The sequence below is a fragment of the Plecotus auritus genome, assembly GCF_963455305.1.
Source record: "Plecotus auritus genome assembly, chromosome: 1".
In the NCBI taxonomy this organism is placed as follows: domain Eukaryota; kingdom Metazoa; phylum Chordata; class Mammalia; order Chiroptera; family Vespertilionidae; genus Plecotus; species Plecotus auritus.
The window spans coordinates 141,357,058-141,384,936 of NC_137770.1; the positions used below are offsets into that span (position 1 = coordinate 141,357,058).

The following is a 27,879-nucleotide window of genomic DNA, read 5'->3' on the forward strand; positions in this document are numbered from 1 at the left end:
AATGAAATACTTTCTTGAGTAGACTGATGATAAGAGAATTCAATCTCAACATTTTTTTCAGTGGATGCCTCAAGATATTTTGTTAGGCATTTAGCTCAATGGACTCAAAACAAAATTTTGAGTTGGTCAGATCTGATAGCTGTGGAGATTCTTGGGTATATCTAATGTTTGACCAGGGCGTTTTGAGCCTCTTTGGTGCTGGACTGGGTTAAAAACATAGCAAGGTGAAACACCTTTTCTAGTGTAACTGGGCAGGAAGTGATGTCACTAGGATTTGAAACCCAGCCTGTAAGAAACTAAAACCTGACCTCTAAACTAAACCACAGTCTTATTCTGCCATTGGTTACCAATGAGGAGATAGGGCGGCTTATCACAGTCATACTGCTAGTTAGTTCAGAGCTGTTATTCTTACTCACACCTGAGCTCTTGAGTCCAGTGCTCTGTTTTACACTGCATGAAGATATGATATAAATTGAAAACTGTAATTTAGTCCTAACCGGTTTGGCTCAGTGGATAGAACGTCGGCCTGCGGACTGAAGGGTCCCAGGTTCGACACTGGTCAAGGGCATGTACCTTGGTTGTCGGCACATCCCCAGTAGGGGGTGTGCAGGAGGCAGCTGATCGATGTTTTTCTCTCATCGATGTTTCTAACGCTCTATCCCTCTCCCTTACTCTCTGTAAAAAATCAATAAAAATATATTTTTAAAAAATGTAATTTAACCCAAGTTTGTCTTTAGATTTTAGAACTATATATGGTGCCAGGTGGGTATTGGAAATAGTGGGAGGAACACTTTGTAAAGTATATGATTGTCTAACCACAATGCTGTATACCTGAAACCAATACAAAATAACAATGAATGCAAACTGCAATTGAAAGAAAAGAATTAATTTCAAAATAATCATTTAATATGTCTTATAATCAGTAGAATATTCTTCTTAAAATAAGATATCCATTGGTCAAGTGTGGATCTAGGTGGTCCTGCCTAGAGTAAGAGAAACAGCAGTAGGATTTCTGGAGGGATTTTTCACATTTGGCAAGTTTGTAGCAGTTGCTTTGTTATTTTTAAAAAAATCTGTTTTTACATAATATAAGAATAGTACATGCTTGTTAAAAAAATTTCCAATAATTTACAAAGGTATAAAATACCCAACTGTCCCCTTCTCCCACACCCCATGTGGCATGGTTGGCATATATTACACTGTACAGACAGACATGTCGTTATGTTTGCTTTTCTCAGAGGTAATAGCATTAATTTAATAAGTCAGCATGTTAAAGTAAAATGGCAGGCAGGAATTTTACTGTTACCAGCTTATGTATTCTGCAGGAGTTTTTTTGTTTTGTTGTTTGTTTTTATCATTTATTAGATGGTATATTTCATAGTGATTTTAATGCAACTTTCCTAAAACTGAATTGAAAGATTATTTCAGGATTATTTAGTATTAAATAATACATTTTTATTTATTAAAACATTGATATGTCAGACCACGACATCTCAATGAAAGTCGTGGTACTTTTTGACCAAGTACACAAGGGAAAGTGTTCCACAGTCACAGCTGTGAGCAAGTTACTGAGTTTTTAGTTCTGTTCCAACAATATAAAACCTTATCAATGTATTCCATGTTCACGTCAAAGAGTTGTATATTGTAATTCATTCCAGATGATCCACCCAGTGTTTGCCCAAGTCCTGTTGAACACTTTCTTCTTGGAAGGAGTCTAAAGCATTCCTTAGTAGGTGTTTGTTTTCTGGTGGAACACTTAAAGACATCATGGAAGAGAAGGGTTCCTTAAAGTGCATATTGTCTATTCCTAATTTACTTCCCTAAATTTATTGGAAGCTAATTTGTGTCTGTACCATACCTCTCAAAATAGCCATAGAAGTTCCAGAATTATTCCCAGGTATGTCCATGACCCACTTGGAACACATACTAATCTATAATGGCCTTAGGGCGCTGCTGATTTCCCCAGGGATGTTAATTGAATGGTATTGGTTCTCCAATTTTATGTAAATGAGCAACTTTTAGATAGGTGATAGATAGATAGATAGATAGATAGATAGATAGATAGATAATTTAAACAAGGATTTTTGGTGTTTATGAAGTGATAGATTATGTGAAGAAATTCAGTAATGCTCTTGAATGAATTATATTTTATTAATTACAACTATATCTGCTTACATTAGACAGTAGTTCTGTATGTATAAGACATTCTATTTATTCAGTCTACTATTAATTCAGTGGGGACCCATGAATACAGACTATTTCCTGTTTAGTATTGCTATATAAGAATCTTAGCAATGTCTGAAGTATGTCAAAAAAATTTTCAAATATTTGGTAGTTCCAATCATACACTTCTATTATTAAAATATTCCTCCCCAAATTTAGCCCTGACCGGTTTGGCTCAGTGGATAGAGCGTCGGCCTGCGGACTGAAGGGTCCCGGGTTCGATTCCGGTCAAGGGCATGTACCTGGGTTGCAGGCACAACCCCAGTGGGAGGTGTGCAGGAGGCAGCTGATCGATGTTTCTCTCTCATCGATGTTTCTAACTATCTATCCTCTCCCTTTCCTCTCTGTAAGAAATCAATAAAATATATTTAAAAATATATATATTCCTCCCCAAATTTGAATAAAGGAGGTATCTTTAAAAGAACATCATTTTCTAGCAGAAATTCTAATCATGTGAAGCCCCTAGAGAAAATGGGCTCCATGGCCAAAGAAGTCTGTAATTTCTCTTTTGAGTTTTGCAGTGTGTATTAATGTAGTAGAGGCCTTGAGAAATCAAGAACCAGCCAACCTTTCCCTACATCATTGACCGCAGAGAACACTCCCCACACCCCCTTTAGGTGATCCCTAATAAAACTGCACAAACATGCCATGGGAAATAATGTACCTGAGAGCTCACTCATTCAGGCACAGCTTTCCTTGCATGGAAAAGTATTGGTGTGAATATAATCAGCATTAAAAAGATAGGTTCATTATGTCAGTGCACATATCCAAAATGTATATTTTGACTGACTGTATTCATTCACTAAAACTATTATGGCATGCATGTTTTCTTTTATCTACTTCACTTTCTCAGTGCAACTAAGTTTATGTTTAGAATATTCATTATAAGAAGGGTTATTCTGGAAGTAATATTTTTTGCCTATTCAGTACTTATTTCCATAATGAAACCACGCAAAAGGTGCAGTGTTGAAAGATCTTAATTTTTGAGTGAAACCTACTTAATAAAACAGTCATTCTTTTTTTTTTCAAATCATGGTGTAAAAGCAGCTGCAGTCAGCCCACTGCTTGTGGTTATGTTCTGATTTACAGGGGAAGGAAGAGGTTGTACTATTTTAAATGCATAATAGAGCATTCATTTCGTCATCTGGAAGCAGAGATGGAAGCAGCTCAGGGGAAATGAGGGACATCAATGTTGCTCCTGTGGAAGGGAAGCTTTGGAGCACACTGTCAGACAGCAGTGCACAGCGAAGAAAATATCTGTTAGGAATGCATGTCTTCAGATGGCTTTTGCTTTTAAGAATGGTAGACAAGTCAAATGAGAACCAGATAAAAGTCCGAGAAAAAGATGCTCAGAAGGATACTGAAGTTATTCTTTATGCTTCACTGCCCTTTACCTCTCTTGGTACCTTCCAGAGAAATCAGTATAGCTGTATTTTTAGCTTGCTGTTTCCAGCATCAATGTGACAACATGATTCTGTCTTTATATCAGTAAGCAGCTTCTACTATGTTTTCCTATTTTCTGCTAGCTACAATTTACAAAGGATGTCACAGCTCTGGTAAGAAATGCACAGAAGCCATTTCCTTGCTTTTTATGTCATGTTTGGTAGAGATTTGAAATAAGCCAATTGATTAAAACTGTAAGTTTGCTTAGAGAAATCCCTCCATATTGTTAATCTTACTAATTTGCAGAATGTGTTTGTGATCATAGTTTTCTTTATTTTTAATCTTTTTTATCCTGTGCATAACTGGTTTTAGAACATGATATTTATCTGCATCTGTATTTTTTAAGTATCTCACCCTCTCTCCTTAGTCCTTTGCTGTGATGTTATGTTTGTGGCTGCGCTTGAGCTTTGCAAGCTATCTAATGCAAAGGCAGGATGTGATGATAGTCTTGAATGCAGCTTGTTTTGATTAGAGGAGGATATGTAATATGATACCACACCTTGCTGTCTCAGATGCTAAACAGTCCTGAGTTGCATTGATTAGCTCTGTTTTGTAGACTCTGTGTTTAATTTCAGTTTTTCTTAAGTTTTAAAAAATATTGCTAGGTAATTTTACAAATAATTGATAAAAAAATAATTTGAGCTGCATGCCTGCCTGTTAGTAGTAGAGAAACGTCTCATAACAAGTAAGAGACCAAATAAATTTGTACAATATAATTTTGCATGAGCTTAAAATAAGAATTATGTACAGAAAAGTGAGTTACCTTTATTTTCACGTTTTTATGCCTTTATATGTGCTTACTTTCTTAAACATGCCTATTCTTCTCATTTTAAATATTAAAATATTTAGCATGGCTGTTGAAAGACCTGATTTATCAAAATGGATTATTTTGGGGGACTCAGTAATCATTAATCAAGATACCTAATTTATGAGAGCAGTAGTGCTTAAAATGAAAATGTGTTTGGTTAAGATTTTTAATATTTTCACCTCTATTCTGGGCAAAAGATCAGAATCTTCTTTTGCTGAGATTTAACCTGTCGACTGCTGAAAAATCATGAAACTTGAATGGGGAAAATTTTGGAAGCAATCTGGCTGTATCTGATTGGTGGGGTGAAATTTTTGGTGTGCTTCTAATCCTTTGAGAAAATAGGCAATTGTAATTTTTAATTGTTGCACATTCTACAATTTATTTGATTTCTGAGAGACAAGCTCTTTTCTAAATTTGTGGTGTACCCTTATGTTGTGTTTGCATGCATGCTTGAGTGAATGTCACTCAGGAACAAGGTAGGGCACTGTAAAATAAAGTAATGCATTGCCAGAATGGGAATTATTGTTCTTTTAATGAATTTTTAATGACACTTGCCTCTCATTTCCATGTAGGCGTATTCTCAAGATGCCTACCTGAAAGGCAATGAAGCCTACAGTGGCAATGCCCGCAATATCCCCGAACCTCCACCAGTCTCCTATCCCTGGCTGCCATCTGCCCCCTCAGCCATGGCAGCGCCAGCTGAAGTATCTTCTCCAGAGTCCTCATCCAGCAAACAGCAGACCAGTACCCCAGTACTCACCCAACCCAGCAGGGCCTATAGAATGGAAATACAAGTGCCTCCATCACCAACAGACGTTGCAAAGTCTAACACAGTGGTGTGTGTTTGCAATGAGAGTGTGAGGACTGTCATTGTACCTTCTGAGAAGGTTGTAGATTTGTTACCTAATAGAAACAACCATACAGTTCCTTCACACAGAACTGAAGAGGTGAGGTATGGCATAAGTGAGCAGCCCTCTTTAAAAACAGTGTCAAGAACCACATCACCATCATCATCCATTCCCACTGCCCACCTAATTCATCAGGCTCCAGGCTCCAGATCGTTGGAACCTTCTGGAATTTTACTCAAGTCTGGCAATTACAGTGGACATTCAGAAGGAATCTCAAGCAAAAGATCTCAAGCATTGGATTCTCCTTCTGTGTCTGTTAATCATTATTCTCCAAATTCCCATCAGCACATAGACTGGAAAAACTATAAAACTTACAAGGAATATATTGATAACAGACGATTGCACATGGGTTGTCGGACAATTCAAGAAAGATTAGATAGTTTACGGGCAGCATCTCAGAGCACAACAGACTATAACCAGGTGGTACCGAACCGCACGACTTCGCAGGTACGACGCCGCAGCGCCTCTCACGACCGAGTGCCCCAGTCTGTGCAGATCCGACAGCGCAGTGTGTCCCAGGAGAGGCTGGAGGACGCTGTGCTAATGAAGTATTGTCCACGCAGTGCGTCGCAGGGGGCACTCACAGCCCCACCTGTTAGTTTTAGCAATCACAGGACACGTTCATGGGATTATATCGAAGGACAGGGTGAAACCTTGGAAAATGTCGCTTCTGAAAGTCAAATGCCAGATTCAAATGGAGAAAGAAAACAGACTTATAAGTGGAGTGGATTTACTGAGCAGGACGATAGACGAGGCATTTATGAAAGACCTAGGCAGCAAGAAATCCACAAATCTTTCCGAGGTTCCAATTTTACCGTGGCTCCGAGTGTTGTTAATTCTGATATTAGGCGAACGAGTGGCAGAGGAGTGGGATCTGTGTCTCAGTTTATAAAAATTCCACCAGATCTAAAAACAGTGCAGTCAAACAGAAGTTTTCAAACCACTTGTGGAATGTCACTGCCTCAAGGCATTTCACAAAACAGGTCACCTCTTGTCAAAGTCAGAAGTAATTCTCTGAAAGCACCTTCGATGCAGGTCACAAAACCATCCTTTAGCCAGAATTCATTTGTTTCTATCAAAGACCAAAGACCAGTAAATCACTTGCATCAAAACAGTCTGTTGAATCAGCAGACGCGGTTAAGATCTGAAAGTGTCCCCGGTCACCAGGTGGAGACTGGGAAAGCCCCCTGTCTGTCTGGAGCTCCTAAGTCTGCCCCTCAGGTGAATGAGAACTCCGTCACTTCAGAAGGAGAATTACCTGTCACTCAAAGGAGCCAAGATGTACATTTACAAGTGGCTGAAATTCAGCAGTCAGATACTTTAGATAATAAAGAAACTGTCATCCTAAGAGAAAAACCTCCCTCTGGTCGCCAAACACCGCTGCCTTTAAGGCATCAGTCTTACATCTTGGCAGTAAATGACCACGAGACCGCATCAGACACTACCTGCTGGCTGCCTAACGACGCGCGCCGAGAGGTCCATATAAAAAGGATTGAGGAAAGAAAGGCCTCCAGCACCAGTCCGCCTGCTGACTCCTTGGCCTCCATCCCATTCATAGGTGAGCTCATTTATAGTCATTGGCTGTATATGCAATATTTAACACATCTTTTTATCAAAGTATTTCTAGTTTGACAGGCACAGAAATTTTACACTGTGGTTTTAAAACATTTCTTCTGCCCTAGCCGGTTTGGCTCAGTGGATAGAGCATCGACCTGTGGACTAAAGGGTTCTAGGTTCGATTCCGGTCAAGGGCACATGCCCAGGTTGTGGGCTCGATCCCCAGTGGGGAACATGCAGGGGGCAGCCAATCAATGATTCTCTCTCATCATTGATGTTTCTATCTCTCTCTCCCTCTTCCTTCCTCTCTGAAATTAATTTAAAAATATATTTAAAAAATAAGGCATTTCTTCTGAATTTTCTAAGTTGTGCTTAAAACCAGAGCCATAAGTATTTATCTTCTTTCTCCTTTTATTTTGTTTTTAGACTTTATTCAGTCCCCTTTTTAAGTTTTTGTTTAAATGAAACAAATTCCCACTTTCTGGGGCCAAGGGACTCAGCAAACCAAATTGTACCTAGCTCAGTGGTCAGCAAACTGTGGCTCGCGAGCCGCCTTTTACCGCTCTGTTGACTAATGAGTTTGCCGACCACTGACCTAGCTGATGATTTATCTGAATCAAAAGTTAGGTAGAGCAGTTTTGATAATTAGTAAACAATCGTCCATATAAACCAGAGTTGGGGAACATCTGGCCCGCGGGTCACATAAGGCCTGAGAAATCATTTGGTTAGCCCTCCAAGACATTAGGGGTGAGTTAATTAAATGTTTGACCAAATATAGCAGGCTAATTTTTAAAAATATATTTTTATTGATTGCAGAGAGGAAGGGAGAGGGAGAGAGAGATAGAAACATCAGTGATGAGAGAGAATCATTGATCAGCTGCCTCATGCAAATTCCCTATTGGGGATCGAGCCTGCAACCCGGGCATGTGGCCTGACTGGGAATCAAACTGACCCTCCTGGTTCATAGGTGAGCACTCAACCACTGAGCTACACCAGCCAGGCTAGCAGGCTAATTTTTAAGTTGATAATTTTGTATGGCTTGAGAATGATGTTATAAATATTCAGATGGCCCTAGGCAGAAAGAATAAAAGGTTCCCCACCCCTGATATAAACAATGCTATTTACTTTCTAAAGTGTGTGTGTAAGTTAACTTAAGCTGAAAGAAGAGACCTCTTCATTGTCAAATTGCTGTCTTAGAATAACTCTTGGAATAGATTTGGAAAAATTACCTAAATGACAAGCATGTGCCCCAATTTAGAACACCTGTCACATGTAGTCGGCTCCCACACACCTCAGGTATATTCTTCACAAAGCAGCCACTGTAATGTTTCAAAAATGTAAATCAGATCATGCCACTCTAACCTTCTGTTTACTTCCTGTGTTACCCAAAATAGAATAGAAAATCCTACAGTGGCCTGCGAGGCATTCCTTGATCTGCCCCCCAACACGACTCCACCTCTGACTCCATGTCCTATCGTCTGTTCATTCATCCCATCTTCATCTATGCCAGCTATGCAGCTGGGAATTGCCAAGCATGTCCTGCTTCAGGGCCCTGGCTCTGCCTGACTTGCCCTCTCTCACTACATGGCTCTTTGACATTACCTTGTCAAAGCAGCCTATCCAAAATAGGTACCCCACACACATACACAGAACCTGGCAATTCCCTATCCTCTTAAGCTACTTAACTTCACATCACTTGTTTCCACTTGATATGTTTTGTAGTTTTTGTTTATTACATGTTTCTTTGCTGAGCTAAAACAAACTACATGAGAGCCAGGTTTTAGATCATTTGTTCAGTTCTCTGTCCTTAATTAACTTCCCTAAAATCACACAATAAGTGGTAGAGACAGGGATTGAAGGCTTCTCTGATTCAGCCACATCACAGAGCACCATTTATACAGAATGCATTGTGAAGAGCTCCCCCTGAAAGTTGTGTGGTGCAGGGGCCTTGCTTTGAGGCCAAGACCCATATTGTTACTCTCTTACCTCATAAGTTTATGAAGAGTTCTTCACAATTTGACAATATATTGTGCTTCTCTTTGGGTAATATTTCAGTTTTTCTCCTCTAGATAAACTTTTTAAAGCTGTTGAACTATTAAAATGCCAGGTGATAAATCAGAATCAGCTTTTTAAAAAATTCTGATTTTACTTATTGTTTATAAGTATGGTATATTCAAGTTGAACACATTGTGGGGAGTCTTAACCTAAATTGTACTCATATTCATATACACTGAGTGGCCAGGTTATTATGATCTCTGAACGCATAATAATCTGGCCACTCAGTTTATATCCTATATAATCCTATATAATAAAAGGCTAATATGCAAATTGTCCCCTCTACCAGGAGTTCGACCAGCAGGCAGGCCGGCCAACTGCCCATATCCCCTCCCCGCCCCCTAGCCAGGCTGGCCGGACCCCACCCATGTACGAATTCATGCACCGGGCCTCTAATATACACATATATTAGAGGGGATACACACACACACACACACACACACACACACACACACACTGAGTGGCCAGATTATTATGTGTTCAGAGATCATAATAATCTGGCCACTCAGTGTATGTACCCTTAAAGCTAACCTCAAGAATAGTAGAACTTTATTGTAGGGGAAACCTTCTACAACATCTAGATAGTTCATAGACAGTAACTGAGGACTAATGATTGTTTTATGATTTCCTAAGACAAAAAGCCCTACAACCTGTGGCCATATTTCAAAGGCTTGTGAGATCTTTTCAGAATACTGGCAACATAATTTCTTCCTACTTAGTAAGAATAATTAATGAGATTATATTGGAATAATAAAAAGTGTGCTAGTTATAGATGTTAATATTCCTATTTATGCTAAGTACAGAAATCAATTAAAAAGTCAATTATGTTATTAAAGAGAATGTTGGCTAACATAAACTAAAAATATATAGTTCTATAAACATAGATTTAGGAAAATTATTAAAATAAATCATTTTCTTTATTACAAATGAAAATGCTCACTGATTAGATTTGATCAGATTCCACTTTAGGTACTTATTAGAGACTCCTTCATAGTTCCTGGTGAATATCTTTTGTTTAATGAATCATGACTTTTTAAAAGTCCCCAGCACAGAAATGCTTCTATAGTCCATTTATTTCCTGTGAGCCTCTTAGAACCTTAATATATAGCATATCATTACTATGGTGTATCAGTTTACAGCACCAGTGGAATTAGGGTAGAATAAAGAACTGAACTAGGAACAGAATTTGTTTTGCTGTGCTTGTATATGTGAATATTATCCAAGGATATAAGCATTCTTAAAAATTTTCTAGCCCTGAGATTGAACAACACCAGTGCCTTCCAGGTTTTTATAGCATTTTCATGGTTTTTATAAAATTTAATGCTGTTTGAAATAAAGGTATGGGAAAGAAGTTAGTTTAAAATTTATCTAATTTTTAGTGCATAATATCAAAAGTACATTTCTTTTGCATAATATACTTGCCTTTATACTGTGAAAATATTTTAGCTCTTTGACTAAAAATCTTTTACTGTAACCTCAAAGTCCAAAAAAATACAGGGTGGGCAAAAGTAGGTTTATAATAATAATAAATGATTCAATAATTAATACATAATATTACAAGCATAAACGCTATGTCTCATGTACTCACAAGTGTAAACTTCCGTTTGCCCCACCCTGTATTTATTAATCTGCTCCAGTAACTGTGTTAAGTACTTAACTAACCAATCAATAAAAGAACTTTCAGCATTTCATTAAATGTAAGTTCCAAAATTAACTATTGAAATCCTTTTATTATTGAGCTTTAAAGTTTTATTTGACCCATAGATGCTTCTCCTTTCAATCTAGTTATTTTAAGAAATACATATTTTAGTGGGATAGATGCCAGCATTGAAATGGAACAGAGAGACTATTTGCAATTTCCCCAAGTGTTTTCCAGGAACACTAATCCCATTTGATTAAAGGAGGGAAAAATGACCAGTAATCAGATAATTGAGAAATGCTGGGCTTAAATAGTTAAACAAATTTTTCTCATCTTAACCATAAGATTCTCACAATCATTAATGTGTTATATATCGTGAATTTTCTGGGTAGGATGTAATACAGTTTTTCTCAGAAGTATTTGACCATGAATTATTTAGAGCAGGGGTGGGGAACCTTTTTTTCTGCCAAGGACCATTTGGGTATTCATAACATCATTCGCTTAATATAATTCACTCAACATAAATTTATGTTGCTATGAAAACAACTCCTAGATTTATTGAGTTTTGAGTCCCGCCTATGCTTGCCTTGGCAGGGCCAGACCAAATGATTTCATGGGACTTATACAGTCGTCCATGGGCTGGATATTCCCCACTGCTGATTTAGAGTATCTCTCTATAATATACCATAAAACACACTTTGGGGTATGTTGGTCTATATTCTACACTATTTTATGTAATATTTAAATTCAAATGAAAAAAGAAATTAAGGTTTGCTTTTGTATCATCACACACCAGAATATCATATTCTGTAATTTTAATAATTATTTTTGTTATTTGAAAACATCATACACTAATGCAAAAAATAGCGACATTTAAATGCTTTGGCTTTAGTCCCAAAATATCAGATAATAGAGCTAATTCTTTTATTTTCTTATCTATAATAAGAGCTAATGATATGTCTACAGAAAGATTTTCCCACATTTTTACACATTTAACATCTAATTTTTTCCTGTCACAAAGATTTAGAAAAATTTAGAAAATAAACCAATTCATTTGTTTTTAAATTGGGAATATTAGTCACCTACAGTATTTTGTTTACCCCCACCCACTCACATATATACTTTTTAAAGCTTCATGGTAAGTTTTAAAAATAATTTCAACCTCATTTGCAAGTAAACACAAAACAAAATGAATAATGAGTTCATAATTTGATATTTAGTAGCAAGTATTAAGATGTATTCTACAATCTTTACTTTGTACATCTATACTACTCTTAACTATTAATGTGAAGAAAATATAGCTATTTTAGTTATACCCAGAAGTCATCTCAAATTTATTTCCCCCTTTTTTTTTGGCCCTATTTCTAATACTCTTTGTTAGCCTAACTAAAATTGAATTAGATTGATGTAGCCTTATTGGCACTGCCATTTTCAACCAATTTAGAAGTTTTAAAGATTGAAGGTGACAGTGTCTACTCAGTTGAGCCTAGCTATCTGAAATTTGCCCACAAGAAATGGAAATGGGCATGTGCCAGAGGGTAGGGGAGGCTGGGGGAAGGTCAATGGGAGGGGGAGAAGGAGACAATATGTACTAGTATTTGTAATACTTTAAACAATAAAATAAAATTTTAAAAAAAAGAAATGGAAATGGGTGACTATCACCTTATACACAGTTATCACCTTAAAGAGCTCTAGTCTTCATTGCCAACAATGATATTGTAGGAGTATGCAGTGAGCACCCCTGACCCTCTTTTATACTAAATACATAGAGTCTTTTTGCAAAACAAATCTATAAAGAGAAAAATCATACTCTACCTCTTATAATCTTTTTCATATATCTTTTCCCAAAATTGTGATTCCATTGGTTCTTTTTTTATCTTGAAATTTTTTACTTTAAATAATTTTTTATTAAAGTTGACATACACTATTATATTCGTTTTAGGTGTACAATCCATGATTAGACATATAACTTACTAACTTATCAGCCCAATAAATTAGTGCCTATCTGACAACATAGTTATTAGAGATTTTTGCTTTTATTATTTGAGTGATGATATGAGGTAATTTTTAATCCTATATAATAAAAGGCTAATATGCAAATAGACTGAACAGTGGAACGACCGGTTGCTATGACACGCACTGACCACCAGGGGGCAGACGCTCAATGCAGGAGCTGCCCCCTGGTGGTCAGGGCACTACCACAGGGGGAGTGCCGCTCAGCCAGAAGCCATGCTCACGGCTGGTGAGTGCAGTGGCGGTGGCGGCAGCACTAAGGATGTCCAACTGCTGGCTTAGGCCCACTCCCTGCGGGCCTAAGCCATTAGTCGGACATCCCCCGAGGGCTCCTGGACTGTGAGAGGGAGCAAGCTGGGCTGAAGGATTCCCCCATCCCCCTAGTGCATGAATTTTGTGCACAAGGCCTCTAGTATAATAATAAAAAACAAACCTCAGAACTTATGTAGTACTTTATAATCTACTAAGTATTTCATGCAACAATCTTTAAGATAACATGGTAGGAAATTTAGGTCAGGAATAAATAACACACTTTATGGATAAGGAGAGTTAAGTATTTTGCTTAAGATCTCTAAGCAGGTAACTGACAGAGTTGGTGGCCTGCTGGTTCCAGATTGCATATTCTTTTGACAATGCCCTAAAACAGTGGTCGGCAAACTCATCAGATGCGGCTCGCGAGCCGCTGTTTGCCGACCACTGCCCTAAAACTTTGTTAAATTTTAATCCTGTCTTTTTCTCTTTTAAATCTTAGCCTAAAAGATAATTCTGAATTTAATATTCACCATTCTCAGCTCAGAATTCCCAAGCTTGAATTGGCATCTTTTCACTAAATAAATTTATTTGTTCCAAGATTGTTAAATAAACTGTTCACCACAATGAATTTAGCTGCTCATTTATCTTCCTTTTGATAGTAGCATTCACTTTTATTTAAAAATATTTCAAATTTATCTGTTGCACACTTTATAGAATACTAAGCTTATTTATTTAGGGAAATAATTTTTTTAAACTTTGCATTTATAAAAACTATGGGATTATTTCCCTAAAGTAGCTTTTCTGGATTTTCAGCTATTTCTTTAATGTTGAAAATAGATCCAATAGTAACTACACTCTGAGCACCATCTGTCAGTTTTTAAAATAGATCCAAACCACAAAAGCCCCCTAACAAATCCCTTGTTTAGAAAAACATAGAAGGATTTTATATTGTTACATAAAATAAACATAATTTTACCCCCTTAGTGGATTCATTATTGTCAGCCTCTTGAACTAGAATTGAACCTTCTGATAATCATAGTCTGATGTCTTAATTTTATAGGTAAGGAATCTAATACCCAGAAAAATTAAGTGGCTTCACAAAGTCAAACCAGACAGGATCTAAGCCTCTTGATTTCCTGCTCAGTTTTCCCCATTCCCAGTAGCTTTCTTATTTTATGTATGAAAATCATTCTACAGATTGGTTAGTGAAATTGGTTCATTTAATTCTTTTTAAGTAAATGTTGAGTTTCTTGAAATAAATACTTGCAGTATTTGTCAGCTGGCAAGCTGGGTCAATTTTCATACACACATGCCTCCTCACATACACACAAACCCATGAAATCTTAAGTTACCTCCTCTGATCTATGGGACTGTAGAAATTCAGCAGTAATTATAACCTGTCAACTGTGACAAATCTAAAAGCAATACTTCCACTTGACCTTTTAAAACTTAGAGTACTTGCTGTGTTAATATGGTGCATCCTACCTTGTGGATAAGCTGCTAGACCCAGTGCTGACCATGGCATTGCACACATTCCTGCTTTTGTTCTTGTTTCATCACCTGCCTTTCAAATTCCTGCTATAACAGCTCTTACAACTCCTTTCCCTTTACTTCACTACCAACTGCCATTCGGTCATATTAAGTATGAATAAAGTATTCAAAATTCTCCCCACTTCCTAACCTTTTAAAAATTATCTATCTAGTAGGAAGATACAAATCCCAAAATGGCTTTCAAAAAGCCAAATGTTAATTGAAATGTATGTTTATTAAGCTGGCTATTAAAGTTGCTCGGTCTTAATTAAAAACCTGAATTACAGTTATGATGATGAGTTGAATTATTGTTATTAAAAAATGAGGATATTTGAACTAGGTGATAGCACCCCCTTACCAGTTTATGTAACTTAACAGGACTTAACTGCTTCAAGAACTCTGTAATTAGAGTAAAAGTTTCAGTGTGTCTGCAGAGGTCTGTCCCTTGATCAAAGATTAGAAGCACGTGTTAATATATTAGTGGCTTATTTTTCAAACATTCTTGCCTAAAACTTTTTAAAAATTGATTTGAGAGAGAGAGACTTGTGAAGGTCCCATGTCCCGCGTGGTTCAGGGTTTGGGCTCTAGAAGAGGGCCATATGCAAATGAAAGAGACGAGACAAGAAATAATAATTTGGAAATATTGGGGGACCAGGAGGGAACCCAACTCAAGAGGAAGGACTCGCTTGGGCTCCGGCCTTGCCATCCTTTTATTCAATTTGGGATACACCTATAGCCCTTAGGCAGGCAATTTCCAGTAACAGACAGACTATCTTATCAGTAAGGATTTACATGACTGGTAGGGAAGTTGCTTCAGCTACCATTGTCTGGACTAAACAGTGGGTGCAGAGCCCTGACCTTTGCCAGAGCTCAAGGGTCACCAGCATTCTGGGCTCCTTGTCCACACCTCTCTGCTAGTGAAGACAGAGAGGCAGCTTCCCGCAGAGACTGACCTCCATGTGAGAGAGAAACATCAATTGGTTGTCTCCTATACGTGCCCTGACCAGGAATGAACCCACAACTAGGTATGTGCCCTGACTGGGTATCAAAGCCGCACCCTTTTTCCCCCGTGTACTAGACCACAGGACAGTGTACCAACCAACTGGGCAACCCGGCCACGGCAGTCCCAAAACTTTTCTTACCTGATGTTCACTAATTGGTGTTAATGGGGTTAACTAAAATTTGCCTAGGGCAGGGGTGGGCAAACTTTTTGACTCGAGGGCCACAATGGGTTCTTAAACTGGACCAGAGGGCCGGAACAGAAGCATGGATGGAGTGTTTGTGTGAACTAATATAAATTCAAAGTAAAGGAGCGGAGGGGAGAGCAAGAGAACACTCCGCTCTTTTGGCTCCGGGGCCGGATAGAACAGCCAAACGGGCCGGATGCGGCCCGCGGGCCACAGTTTGCCCACGGCTGGCCTAGGGAGTTCATTTTTTTTAGGATAACTTTATTTCATTTAGTTTAAATTTAAATTAGATTGAAAAACCTATAGCATTGCCAAAGAGTAATAAGTAATTTGTAAAGAAAGAGCTTCAATTTGCCTGTTAAAAAGATAATTCCACCTTATATAACTCATGTTCTCATCTCCCTTGATATATAGTCAGAATTGAATTTCTTTTTAAGACAAAAATTGCATGAGTAATTAGTAGTATTTATTCTCCTTTTCCATAAGGACAAAGAAAAATCTCAGATTTTTTAAAACTTGTTTTGCTTGAGATATACATTGACTTTTTAGATCATTTGCAGTGAATGTGCTTTCTTGTAGGACTTGGAAAAGAAACAGTTTATTCAATCCATATTTTTGGTTAAAAAAAACACAAAACACATTTTTTCTTGATATTTTGGAAAAATGTGCTTACTTTTACATTAGTTGCCATTTCTTCCAATTTAAACAAATTGACTCCTCTCCATGTGGTGTATAGTTTACTCCATCACTGAATATTATCGTATTAACATTTCTTAAATAGTTATGATGTAATTTGGGGAACGGTAGGGTAGGATCACCTCTTTCTAGCAGAGGTGAAATAAAAAGCAAAATTATGTCAAGGAACCAATTATTCTGCCACAGTTTCTGCCAAAATTCTGATAATTTCACTGAGTTGTATAAAATTATTCTCAACTATAACTATAATTATAAAGTACAAATTATAATGATGATGTGTTCCTTTGGAGTAATTATGTGACCTGTGAGAAAAATTCCTCCTAACCAAGCTCATTTTAGAAAGGGCGATTTTTGCTCTCTGCTCTAACCTGCAGCATTAGACATTGGGTGTTATGATGCTTGTTTGTGAAATGGAGCTAGAAACACATTGTATTCTACTTTTGTATTTGTCAGAATTCTCTCGGTTACAGATGATAGAAACTTAATTTCAACTTAGCTCAATGCTGAAAGGAATGTCCGCTCACAGTGTAGAAGTTCTGGGGGTAGACCTGGATCTGAATACTCAAATGATTTGACATCAAGTTTGGGTCTTTTTTCTCAGTTTTGGTTTCTTTATTCTTGGGTACATTTTCTCCACATGCTGAAAAAGATGGCCAGTGGCAACTCACAATTTATGAGTTTTTACAGTTCTTATTTTCCAAGAAAGACCCTAGTTTTCTCAGTGTCCATAAAACAAATCTAAGATGAAGATACTATAATTAGTACTGACTGGGTCATATTCTCACCCCATGGCCAGGCACTGTGGACTCAGAGGGGTAGTCCTGGAATGGGTTAGGCCTAGATCGTATGCCCACATACAGGAAGGTGAGCCACTCCAGTGAACCTCAAAGACAGAGATAGAAAGCCAGCTAAACAACATATATTCTCTGTGGTCATCTTGCAGAATATGAAGAGTAACTATTAAAATAAGGACATCATGAAGTGAAATATTTGCCTGTTTATTAGATGAAAAACAGCAATGGTATCACTATTGTACTTTATCAGTTATTTTATTAGTAGTCAGATTTTCACAAGTTTTTTCTCACATTTTTATTAGGCTTTTGTATTTCATGAATTGTCTTTTCATGTGCTTTCTCTTTTTCGGTTGTGATTTTAATGGTTCTTATTTATAAGAGCACTCAGTGTATATCAGAGCCTCTACTCTTTTTTCTTGCTTTGTAGCTTGAAAAATAACTCTTAACAGTTCTACTTAACATTTATACATAAAGTTTCACAGTATGCTTCCTTGATTTTGTACATGTCTAGATTTTTCTTGATTTGTGAAATCTTTTAGATGTTCTAGAATATCACTTGATAAGAAATAACTAGTAGAAGTTTCTTATTCAGATATGAATAATTAATTTAAATAGAGTAACTTATAGTAGTCTCCATTTGGGAAAATCCAGATTAAATTATGGAATATATATTAACTGTGAGAATTTGTTAGTCTACCTTTAGAAAACTCTGAGTTCTATCTACATGTACAAATCAAGGAACAAAACTATATAAACATATGTAATACTCCACATGATCTGAGGATAGATTTGCCTAAATGTGATTTCTGCCTTTAGAAATATAATTCCCAAAGAATTCTAGTGACTATTTATGACTGTCCAAGATGTATTTTAAAGTAAGTAAACCAAGTTGTAGAATAATGCATATAATATCATCCCTTTTTAACCAACCAATCAGTAAAATAAATACAACCAAAACCTATTCGATCCCCAAACTATATGTTTATATATTTATATAAATATGGAAATCACTCACAACACTGGTTATCCTATATAATAAAAGCCTAATATGTAACTTGACCAAATGGCGGAATGACTGGTGGAATGACCAATTGCTATGATGCGCACTGACCACCAGGGGGCAGATGTTCAAAGCAGGAGCTGCCCCTAGCCTGCAGGCCCCAGGCCAGCCAAAGTGGGTGCCAGCAGGGGCCCCCCAGATTGCCCTGCCAGTCGCCCCACAGAGGGAGGCAACCAGAGGTGGCGGGGAGTGGGGCTGGTGAGCGGGTGGTACCATGCCGGCCAAGGTGGGTGCCAGCAGGGGCCCCCCCGATTGCCCCGCCAGTCACCTCACTGATCGGCCCTGATCACCAGCCAGGCTTAGGGACCCTACCCATGCACGAATTTTGTGCATCAGGCCTCTAGTATATGATGATAAAGAGATAGGTAGGAGAGATCAGTGACTTTTTTGTCTAATCCTATTTGGATTTTCTTTACCTGTTGCAACAGTGTTATACTTTTACAATTGGAAAATATTTAATAAGAAATTTTAAATTAAAGAAAAAAGTTACCACTAAAATGGAAAACAAAGGCTAATTGGCATATACACTCTCATTAAAAATTCAAATCTAGCTAAGAATATATTGACAGCTAACCCAAGAATCTTTAATGTCCATTTACAAAAGCAAGCTATTGGTCATCTTTGGCAAGGTGCTTCCTGAATATATTGTCATGCCAGCAAACATCTCAAACTAACTGAATCTCTTTCTTGGATCACAAAACTATTCATTTAATTTTCTGCCAAGCAAAATAAGGGAAAATGCATGCTTTATACTTTAAGACAAAATACGTGCTATTTTCATCTGAAAGAATATTTAAGTTTATTAAAAATTTAGAAATTTGTTGAAAATATGACCAAAAATAAGAAAATCTGACAGCATACTGGTTTTGAATATATTTGTATATGAAAAGAAAATTTTTTTGTTTTCCCTTTGGTCAGCTAAAGGTCTATTTTCTTAAACATTGGAAAATGAGATAAGCCTGAATTATTCTTGTTTTTATATAATTCACAATTGGTAATAAAAAAATAGAAAGATTTTCATATTTTTACAGGAATAAAGATTGTATTTATTTGTATAATCCATAAATTTAAGGTAATATAACTTTGTGTATTTTAATTATATTTAGGTGTTTTTTTTCTCTTTAATATAGTAGTTCTTATATTTATTCTAAAGAATGCAAATAGTACTGAGCGTTGTAAGGCAGTGTTCTAGTCTCCCTCTACCCCTGCTTTGTTAACACTCCCTAGAACAGGTGCGTGTCTATTCTTCCAGTCCTTTTTACACTCATTTACTTGAAGCAGAGATTATGTCATATCCAGTGTGTTAAAAGAAAAACAACAAAAACATAGTAAGTCAAAAGATAATGAATGCAAAGCTCCAGGGAAGTCCAGAGTCATAATTAAAGTTGCTTTTGAAATTTTGTTTAATGCTTACTCCACCATTTGAATTTCACTCCATGATATTTGATTTTACATAAATAAATCTCAACATGTTTTAAGATACTTTACAAGGTATAAAATCAATTCTCTTGAAAAAATTTTCCATAGCATCTTGTAGACATTCTTTTACACATGTGGTAACCACATATCCTCAGAGGGATGGTTGCTCTGCTTTGAGAAACGTTGTTTTATAAGAGTATCATCTGTTTTTTAAAATGCCTTTCTAAATATTTTCTATGTATGGATTTATGTAATAAATATTACCTGAACCTCTCCAGTGAATGTTTTTACTGCAGAAATCTATTCAAACAATTAATACTATGTAAGCCAGATAATTCCTTCATATCAATACTCATGAATTCATATCAGAATTGTAGACCAGCAGGTACCATAGATTAAACTTATACATATGCATCATTTGAAAAAAAACACAGTTTGTTAATTGTAGTGATGTAAATACTAATGACAGCTTTAAAGAATATTCAACCTTTAGTAAAATTAAAGTTTGTCCTTAATGAATTATTTTAAAAACCTCAGTTATCTCCTTGCTTTTGGGAAAAGAATTATTCTCACTGTCGTGGTCTTAGTATAAAATTGATTCATAGAGAAATTTTCAAAATGTTTTCTGGTGCAAGTTGTAAAGAGCTGTTTTTAAAGGAAATTGTCAAATCAAAAAATAAGCTTATGGTAGTCTGAATTTACTGATTTTTTTTTTTTTTAGCCATAAAATGGAAATGTTAGAATTTTCTAACATTGTTTTGATTATAATGTTGATCATTAAGATGATAGAGCAGTCTTAGGATTTGGTTAAAATTAAAATACTTGACCTTTTACATCACAGGATCAAAACCTCATTTCATCATTACATCCTTTAAATGGTTTTATTATGGCCCGGCTGGTGTGGCTCAGTGGTTGAGCATCAGTCTATGAACCAGTAAGTCATGGTTCAGTTCCAGGTCAGGGCATAGGCCTGTGTTGTGGGCTCAATCCCCAGTAGGGGGCAAGCAGGAGGTGGCCAATCAGTGATTCTTTCTCATCATTGATGTTTGTCTCTCTCTTTCCCTCTCCCTTCCTCTCTGAAATCAATAAAAAATATATTTAAAATAAATAAGAAATAAAGGGTTTTATTATGATTTTCTAAGGGTTGGTGCATTTATTTTAAGAACTATAGTTCTTGCATACTATTAAATTACATTCTCTTGACCTAAAATATTAGAAATTCAATGACTGAAATTTTCACAAGAGTGAGGATTTTGACCAGAACTATTGTTCGCCAATTTGGAAAACAAATATAATTTATACTTCTAGAGCAGGAACTCTGGTATCAGATTGTCTAAGTTCAAGTTCCATCCCTATGGCTTGGTAACTTTATACAAGTAACCTATCTATTTTGGTTTTTAAAAATAGTAATTATTTCTATAGAACAATGTATAAAATAGATCATAGAATGTCATAAGAATTGAAGTAATATATGTAAAGTATTCAGAATGGTGCTGGTACCTAGTAAACACTATTAATATGTTATTGTTATTATGCATGTATGTGCATTCACATATACATTTCTGCCCATGATGGCCTTTTGAGAAGCTTAAAATTTATAACACCTAAAATATTTATATTTTTGTAAGGGTACAAGGGAGCAAATGAAGATTTCTCCTGAGTGAGGTCCTACATCCTTTTTCTGATTTTCACTGAAGTGCCAAATTAACTAGCAGTGGCTGACTCAGTCTGTTTGGGCTGCTATAACAAAAATGCCAGAAGGGATGGCTCAAATAACAAAAATTTATTTATCACAGTTTTGGAGGTTGGGAAGTCCAAATCAAGGCGCCAGCAGATTCGGTGTCGGTTGAGGACCGGGTTCCTGGTTCATAGGCGTGTTCTCTTATGGTAGAAGGAGCAAGGGAGCTTTTTGAGGGTCTCTTTCAGAAGGTCACTAATCTCCTTCATGGGAGTGGAGCCTAATCACCTACTAGTCACCTCCTGAAGGCTCCACTTCCAAATATCATCACATTAGGGGTTAGGTTTCACCATATCAAGTTGGAGCGGGGGGCACAAATTCCATCCATAGCACTGACCTTGATAATGCATACCTTCTTCTGCCAGCTATATATTGTACTTCCTTGTTTTTCTACAAAAATTGAAGCTACACTTGAGTGTAGTGGTGGGGAGAAGGTACAATTTTAAGAATTAATATTTTGAAGCCTCAGCCAATCACCTTGCTTAGCTGCCTGAAATGATAATGTGCAATGAATTTAAAATTTGGAAAAAAATTTAGGGTGGTATATGATTGCTCTGCTTTAGTAGATTTAGGTTCTAAATACCTATAAACTTTGGTATCTTGATTATCAGTTAGTGAAGGTGCTGGTTGATTAATAGAAGAAGTAAAAGAAGCAACTCATTTCATTTCTTATGCCGTATTCTCAGAATTACTTGGAATACTAGAATAATAACTATATTTTTAACAGGCTGAATATGTCATTTATTGGTACTCTATTGGTTGTGTTAAAGTCTTTATCTGGTTCTTTCAATAATAGTAATTGATTACTTGTTCTGTTACTGTTATTATTAATAACAATTAGGTCATTCAACATTTCGATTTTTATTTTATCTAATAGATGAACCAACTAGCCCTAGCATTGATCATGATATTGCGCATATCCCTGCTTCTGCTGTCATCTCAGCCTCTACCTCTCAAGCACCCTCTCTAGCAACAGTCCCTCCCAGCCTTACAACTTCAGCTCCTTTAATTCGACGTCAGCTCTCCCATGACCAGGGTATGTTTCAATGAGTGCTTATATAAACCATCTCTCATTTTCCGTTTTCTATTTAGAATACAATGACACACTGCGACCTTTTCACAAGTAAAAGAATCTACAAACTACTTGCAAATGTCTAAATGTTGGTTTTAATTCCAGAATCTGTTGGACCTTCCAGCCTGGATGCCCAGCCCAACTCAAAGACAGAAAGATCAAAATCATATGATGAGGGCTTAGATGATTACAGAGAAGATGCAAAATTGTAAGTCATACGTTTTATTTTAAATACTTATTTGTGGGTATTATTATTTTAAATACTTATTTATGAGTGTTCAGCATGACTTTGATATATAAATATTGAATTTAATGATCTTTTATATTTTCTAACTTTATGACATTAAAAATGCAAATAAAACAAAAGTTGTTACTATATACTAATTTAATTTTTATATTAATATTTAAAAATCAGTAATTACCTGCCAGTCTAGGTCTATAGCCACCCAGTTCTACTTTTACATATAACTATATTTTTTATTTCTTTTTTATACTTCCAGAGTTATGCTTTACATAAAACCACATACACAATTTACATATGCTTAATGTATGTGTATATTCTATTTTTATAAAATGCTGTATACATTGTTCTTGGAGAAAATTCAGTGCATATATTCTTGACTCATTTTTTTCTCTGATTGTTTAATTTTCCATTGAAGAGTTGTACCATAATATATTCAACCAGTATTCTATATTCTATTAATAGACATTTAGGTTGATTTAATCTTATGCTCCCACAAACAATACTTAAATGACTGTTTGTACATAGTTCATTTAGCATGTGAGTATGGTTGGAAAAGGATTGTTACATGAAGGGGTATGTGCATGCTTTACTTTAATATCCACTGTCAGTTGCTTTCCATAAAGATGATACCAAATCACATTCCCACCAACAGTGTACAGAAGTCTCTGCTGTTCCCTTCACCAATACAGCATGTTATTCAACTTTTGATTATTTTGTAACCCTAGTGGTATCATATTGTAATTATAATTTGAAAATTTTCATTATTAGTTGAATATCATTTCAAGTATATTTAAGATATTTATGTTTCTTTTTCTATGAACTGCTTTTTCATGTTTCCTACTCATTTTTCTGATTTCTGGGGGCTCCTTATATAAAAGAAACTAGTGGGTGAGGGCATGTGTTGCGGGGCGGGAACAGGGGGGTAGAGGTCAATGGAGGAAAAAGAGACATATGTAATACTTTCAACAATAAAGAAATTAAATCTATATATATATAAAAGCCCAAGTGACTGTTTGACGGTTTGACCAGTAGCTATGAAGCGCACTGACCACCAGGGGACAGATACTCAACACACAGGCATGGAACAGATTGATGAATCTCAGAGGGAGGGGGGAGGGGGAAGGGCGGGAAGAGATTAACCAAAGATCTTATATGCATACTAGAGGCCTGGTTCATGGATTCGTGCACTGGTGGAGTCCCTTGGCCTGGCTTGTGGGGATCAAGCCGAAACTGGCCCGGTGCATGGATTCTTGCACTGGTGGGGTCCCTCAGCCTGGACTGTGGGGATCGGGCCGAAACTGACAGTCTGACACCCCCCAAGAGATCCCGGATTGCAAGAGGGCACAGGCCAGCCTGAGGGACCCCACCGGTGCATGAATCCATGCACTGGGCCTCTAGTAAATAAATAAAAGAAACTAGCTCTTTTCTGAGATAAGTGTTGCAAGACTTTTCTCAGTTCAATATTTTTCATTTTCTTAATTTTAACTGTGAAAAAAAGGTTAAACTTTCGTTTTGGCAGTCAAATTTAGGAATTTTTAAAATGGCTTTTGGATTTTGTATCATACTGAAAAAGCCTTTCTCTCCAATAGAATTATAACAAAACTAGAGGCCCGGTGCACAAAATTCATGCACTCAGGGGGCAGGGGGTCACTCGCCCGGACTGCACCCTCTCGCAGTCTGGGAGCCCTCAGGGGATGTCCGACTGATGGCTTAGGCCTGCTCCCTAGGAGAGGCTCCCACCACTGCTGCTGCACTAGCCAGCCATGAGCCCGGCTCTTGGCTGAGCGGCACTCCCCCTGTGGGAGCACATTGACCACCAGAGGACAACTCCTGCATTGAGCATCTGCCCCCTGGTGGTCAGTGCGTGTCATAGCGACCAGTCATTCCACTGTTAGGTCGATTTGCATATTAGCCTTTTATTATATAGGATAATGTCTTATTATGGGCAAGGCCTCTAATTCAGTTTTTTTAGGTAGTTAAGGGAGGGGCAGAATTTTCATTTGAGCCTGAAGCTAAAATTGCCCTTAGCTCAAAAATCTGCATACCATTGAGACATATCTTGGTGAGGCTCATTCTGAACCCTCACACTCTTCTATTATATGTATAAGTATTGGGAACCATCCTATCTCTTTAGTGAAAGGAACCTTTTGTTGTGTTATAATGACTATAACTCTTGAGTTGTGTTTTGGCTTCAAGCCTGTATCCAGTGTTCATGCAGCAACTTCAGCTTTTCTGTTCAGTATTTACTTGGCATAACTTTTATTTTATTTTTTCTAAATCTTTCTAGATTTTTATGTATTACATAGGAATAGCCCATGAACACAGACAATAGTCTGGTGAAAGCCTGGAAGGGGCGGGTGCAGGGTGAAGGAGATCAATGGGGAAAAAACACACAACTAAAACAAAGGGACATCTGTAATACTTTCAACAATAAAGATACATTTTAAATAAAGGAAAATATCTTAGTTGAAAAGTGTTTTATGTGTAATAATATAAGTAATTGCTCTACACTGTACTTTATATTCTCAACTCCTCTCAAAGAGATATTAATTGACCCTATGTTCACTGACTGAATGACTGACTTCTGCCACGCTGACCCAGCACTGACTGCCACAGGGGCTGTGATCAGTCCCTGCTTTTCTCTCCTGGCCTCTGTTCGGGCTTGATCGCAGCCCCCTTGGCAGTCAGTGCTGGGTCGCCAGGACTGACTTCCGGTGTTCGGTCAAGCCTTCAGTCATTTTGGATATTACAGACCCTGGCTCTTTACATATATATAGATTCTTCAGTGTTTACATCTCAAATTTGTTGTCTTTTTTGTATATTTACAACTTGGATTCATCTGGAATTTATTTTATTCTAATTAAGGAGATTAAGAGCCAGCTTTATATTTTTCAGTGTCTCTCAGCTGCCTGCAAAGCATGTATTGAATGTCATACTTGAGTATTGTATTTTTTCCACTGATATTTCATTTTTATTATATACTAAATTTTTATATGTATTTAGTATTTTTAGATTCTGTTCTGTTCAGTTGATTCATCTGTTTATATACCAGATTCTGTTAATTATAGTGGTTTTATAATGTTTTATTACATGCAGCTATTCTCCCTCATTACTTTGTCATTTCCAAATTCTCCTATTTTTATTTTACTATTTGAACTTGAAAATTAATTTTCTAGTACTTAAATTCTCTTTTTTAAAAATATTCTCTTTTTTATTGAATTTATGGAGTGACATTGGGTAATTAGATTATGTAGGTTTCAAATGTATGATACATTATCTGTATATTGCATTGTGTGCCCACCAGCAATTTGAGGAAAGTTTGTATGAGGTGTGGTCAGTGCAGAGGTGCAGGCTAGCAGGAATTTCTCTAATGATGTAGTGTTTGATTTGTGAGCTCTTTTAACATTTACGGCTTCTTCACTGGAAGATATCAGTAATTGTCACATTTCAGAGTCTACTTCACTCTACAAGATGGCAGGACTGCGTTTCTTCCTTAGTTCTTACCTCCTCTGATATTCATGAGGCTCCTGTCACCAGCAAAAGCACCCTGCTGCCCATTGTTTCAAACAAGGGAAGGCTTATTTGATCTCTCAGAGAACAGTGCACTGCAGTTTTGTTTGAGATATGCAACCAGTGGCATCTTCTCTTCTTGCATTAATTTTTACTTCATTGCATTTAACCATCTTTCTTCATATATTGTAGTTGAGAGTGATAGCTGTCTCCTCATACTGTTGGAGATTGAGTTTGTACATTTGTTTCTGGTTATCTTGTTGTTTGAGGTGGTTTATGAGAGGAGAGGACAGTGTCCTCTTTAGTCATATCTTAAAATGCTAAGTTCCTTAAATGAATTTGGAATTTAAAAAATAACAAAAAACAACTGTGTTCCCTAAAGTTACATAATTTTGACTAACTCATGTGAATATGTCTTCTGAAGCCCTCAGCCTTTTTAGTGGCCCCAGTTGTTTTACGGAAATCATCCGGAATGTGCTTGGTAGGGCAGAGCAGAGTGGTGGGCCGGGGCCAGCCTGACAGCACTCTTCCTGCTTCGTGTACGGTTCTGAGTGGCCACAGCTGGATGAGTATAGACATGCTGCTCTCTCGGTGTCTGACAGTTGGCGACACCTAATCAATTATTAACATTGTGGAAATCCTCAATAGAGCATTGCAACTCTGGTTGACTAATAATAGAAAGCCCAGTGTTTAGCCTGAGTAGCTTTCTTTGGTTTAAAAAAAGAAAATCTCACACTTTATGCCAAAATAGTTTTCATGTACCAGATTAACTAAGAAAGCTTCTATCCAAAGTTTAATTATAGCCCAGCTGATGTGGCTCAGCGTTGAGTGTCCAACCCAGGAACCAAGAGGTTGCTGGTTTGATTCCCAGTCAGGGCACATGCCTAGTTTCAGGCTCAATCCCCAGTAAGGGGTATGCAGGAGGCAGCTGATCAGTGATATTCCTCTTTTATTGATGTTTCTATTTCTCTATCCCTCTCCCTTCCCTGCTCTCTAGAAATCAATTAAAAAACATATTTTTTAAAAAATGGTGTCTGCTTATAGTTTAAAAAAATTAATTATGAAATTAGCTGTGTTTCTGACTTGATTGAATAGTGAACATTTATTATAGTAATGATGAAATGTCTGCTCACTAATGAAAGATTAGTTGCAATATTCAGACTATTCTTAAAATCTTTAAGGTATTTTATGCACCATTGAAAATATTTATATACTTCTTTTCCAACAGGTCTTTTAAGCACATATCCACCCTGAAGGGAAACAAGGTTAGTATTGAATATTTTAAAAATATCAGCAAATGATAAGTTTTTATTTACCTTAGTTTACTTTAGCTCTTCACAGAGAATGATTTCTTTTATCTATTAGATACATTTCATAAATGTCATAATCTTTTATTCTGTAAGTTTTGCATGCATTTGGAAAATATTATATATAAAGTATGCTTTTCTAATTTCTAAACATATTATATAGAGTGGAGCAAAAGTAGATTTACAGTTGTGATTAGATGAAACAGTTTATTCTTATACTAGAGGCCCACTACACGAATTCGTGCATGAGTGGGGTCTGGCTGGTGGGAGGAGGAGACGGCAGGAGGTTGGCTGGCTGGCCGCCCCAATAGGGGCCCGATCAGGGCCAGGCTGGCTGGGTGGAGGGGCTGTGGGCGATGGGCCGGCTGGCCTTGCCCCCAAATGGGGTAGGGGGGCTGATCAGGGGTCAGCGGCTAGGGGGGAG

General features: G+C 37.0%; 1 protein-coding gene across 13 annotated transcripts in view; it reads left to right on the top strand.

The window, feature by feature from the left end:
- ARHGAP21 (Rho GTPase activating protein 21) overlaps positions 1-27,879 on the top strand; it is a 141,169-nt gene that overhangs the window by 90,833 nt on the left and 22,457 nt on the right. For 7 of the 13 annotated variants that reach the window (XM_080684786.1, XM_080684788.1, XM_080684782.1 and 4 more), the window contains 5 exons: positions 3,750-3,779; positions 5,047-6,940; positions 22,200-22,358; positions 22,500-22,602; positions 27,377-27,413. In XM_080684786.1, coding sequence (XP_080540912.1) covers positions 3,750-3,779; positions 5,047-6,940; positions 22,200-22,358; positions 22,500-22,602; positions 27,377-27,413 — 2,223 coding nt within the window. Of the gene's footprint in view, positions 1-3,249; positions 3,780-5,046; positions 6,941-22,199; positions 22,359-22,499; positions 22,603-27,376; positions 27,414-27,879 lie in introns of those variants that run through there. The other 6 variants (XM_080684791.1, XM_080684792.1, XM_080684789.1 and 3 more) reach the window with 3 other exon arrangements.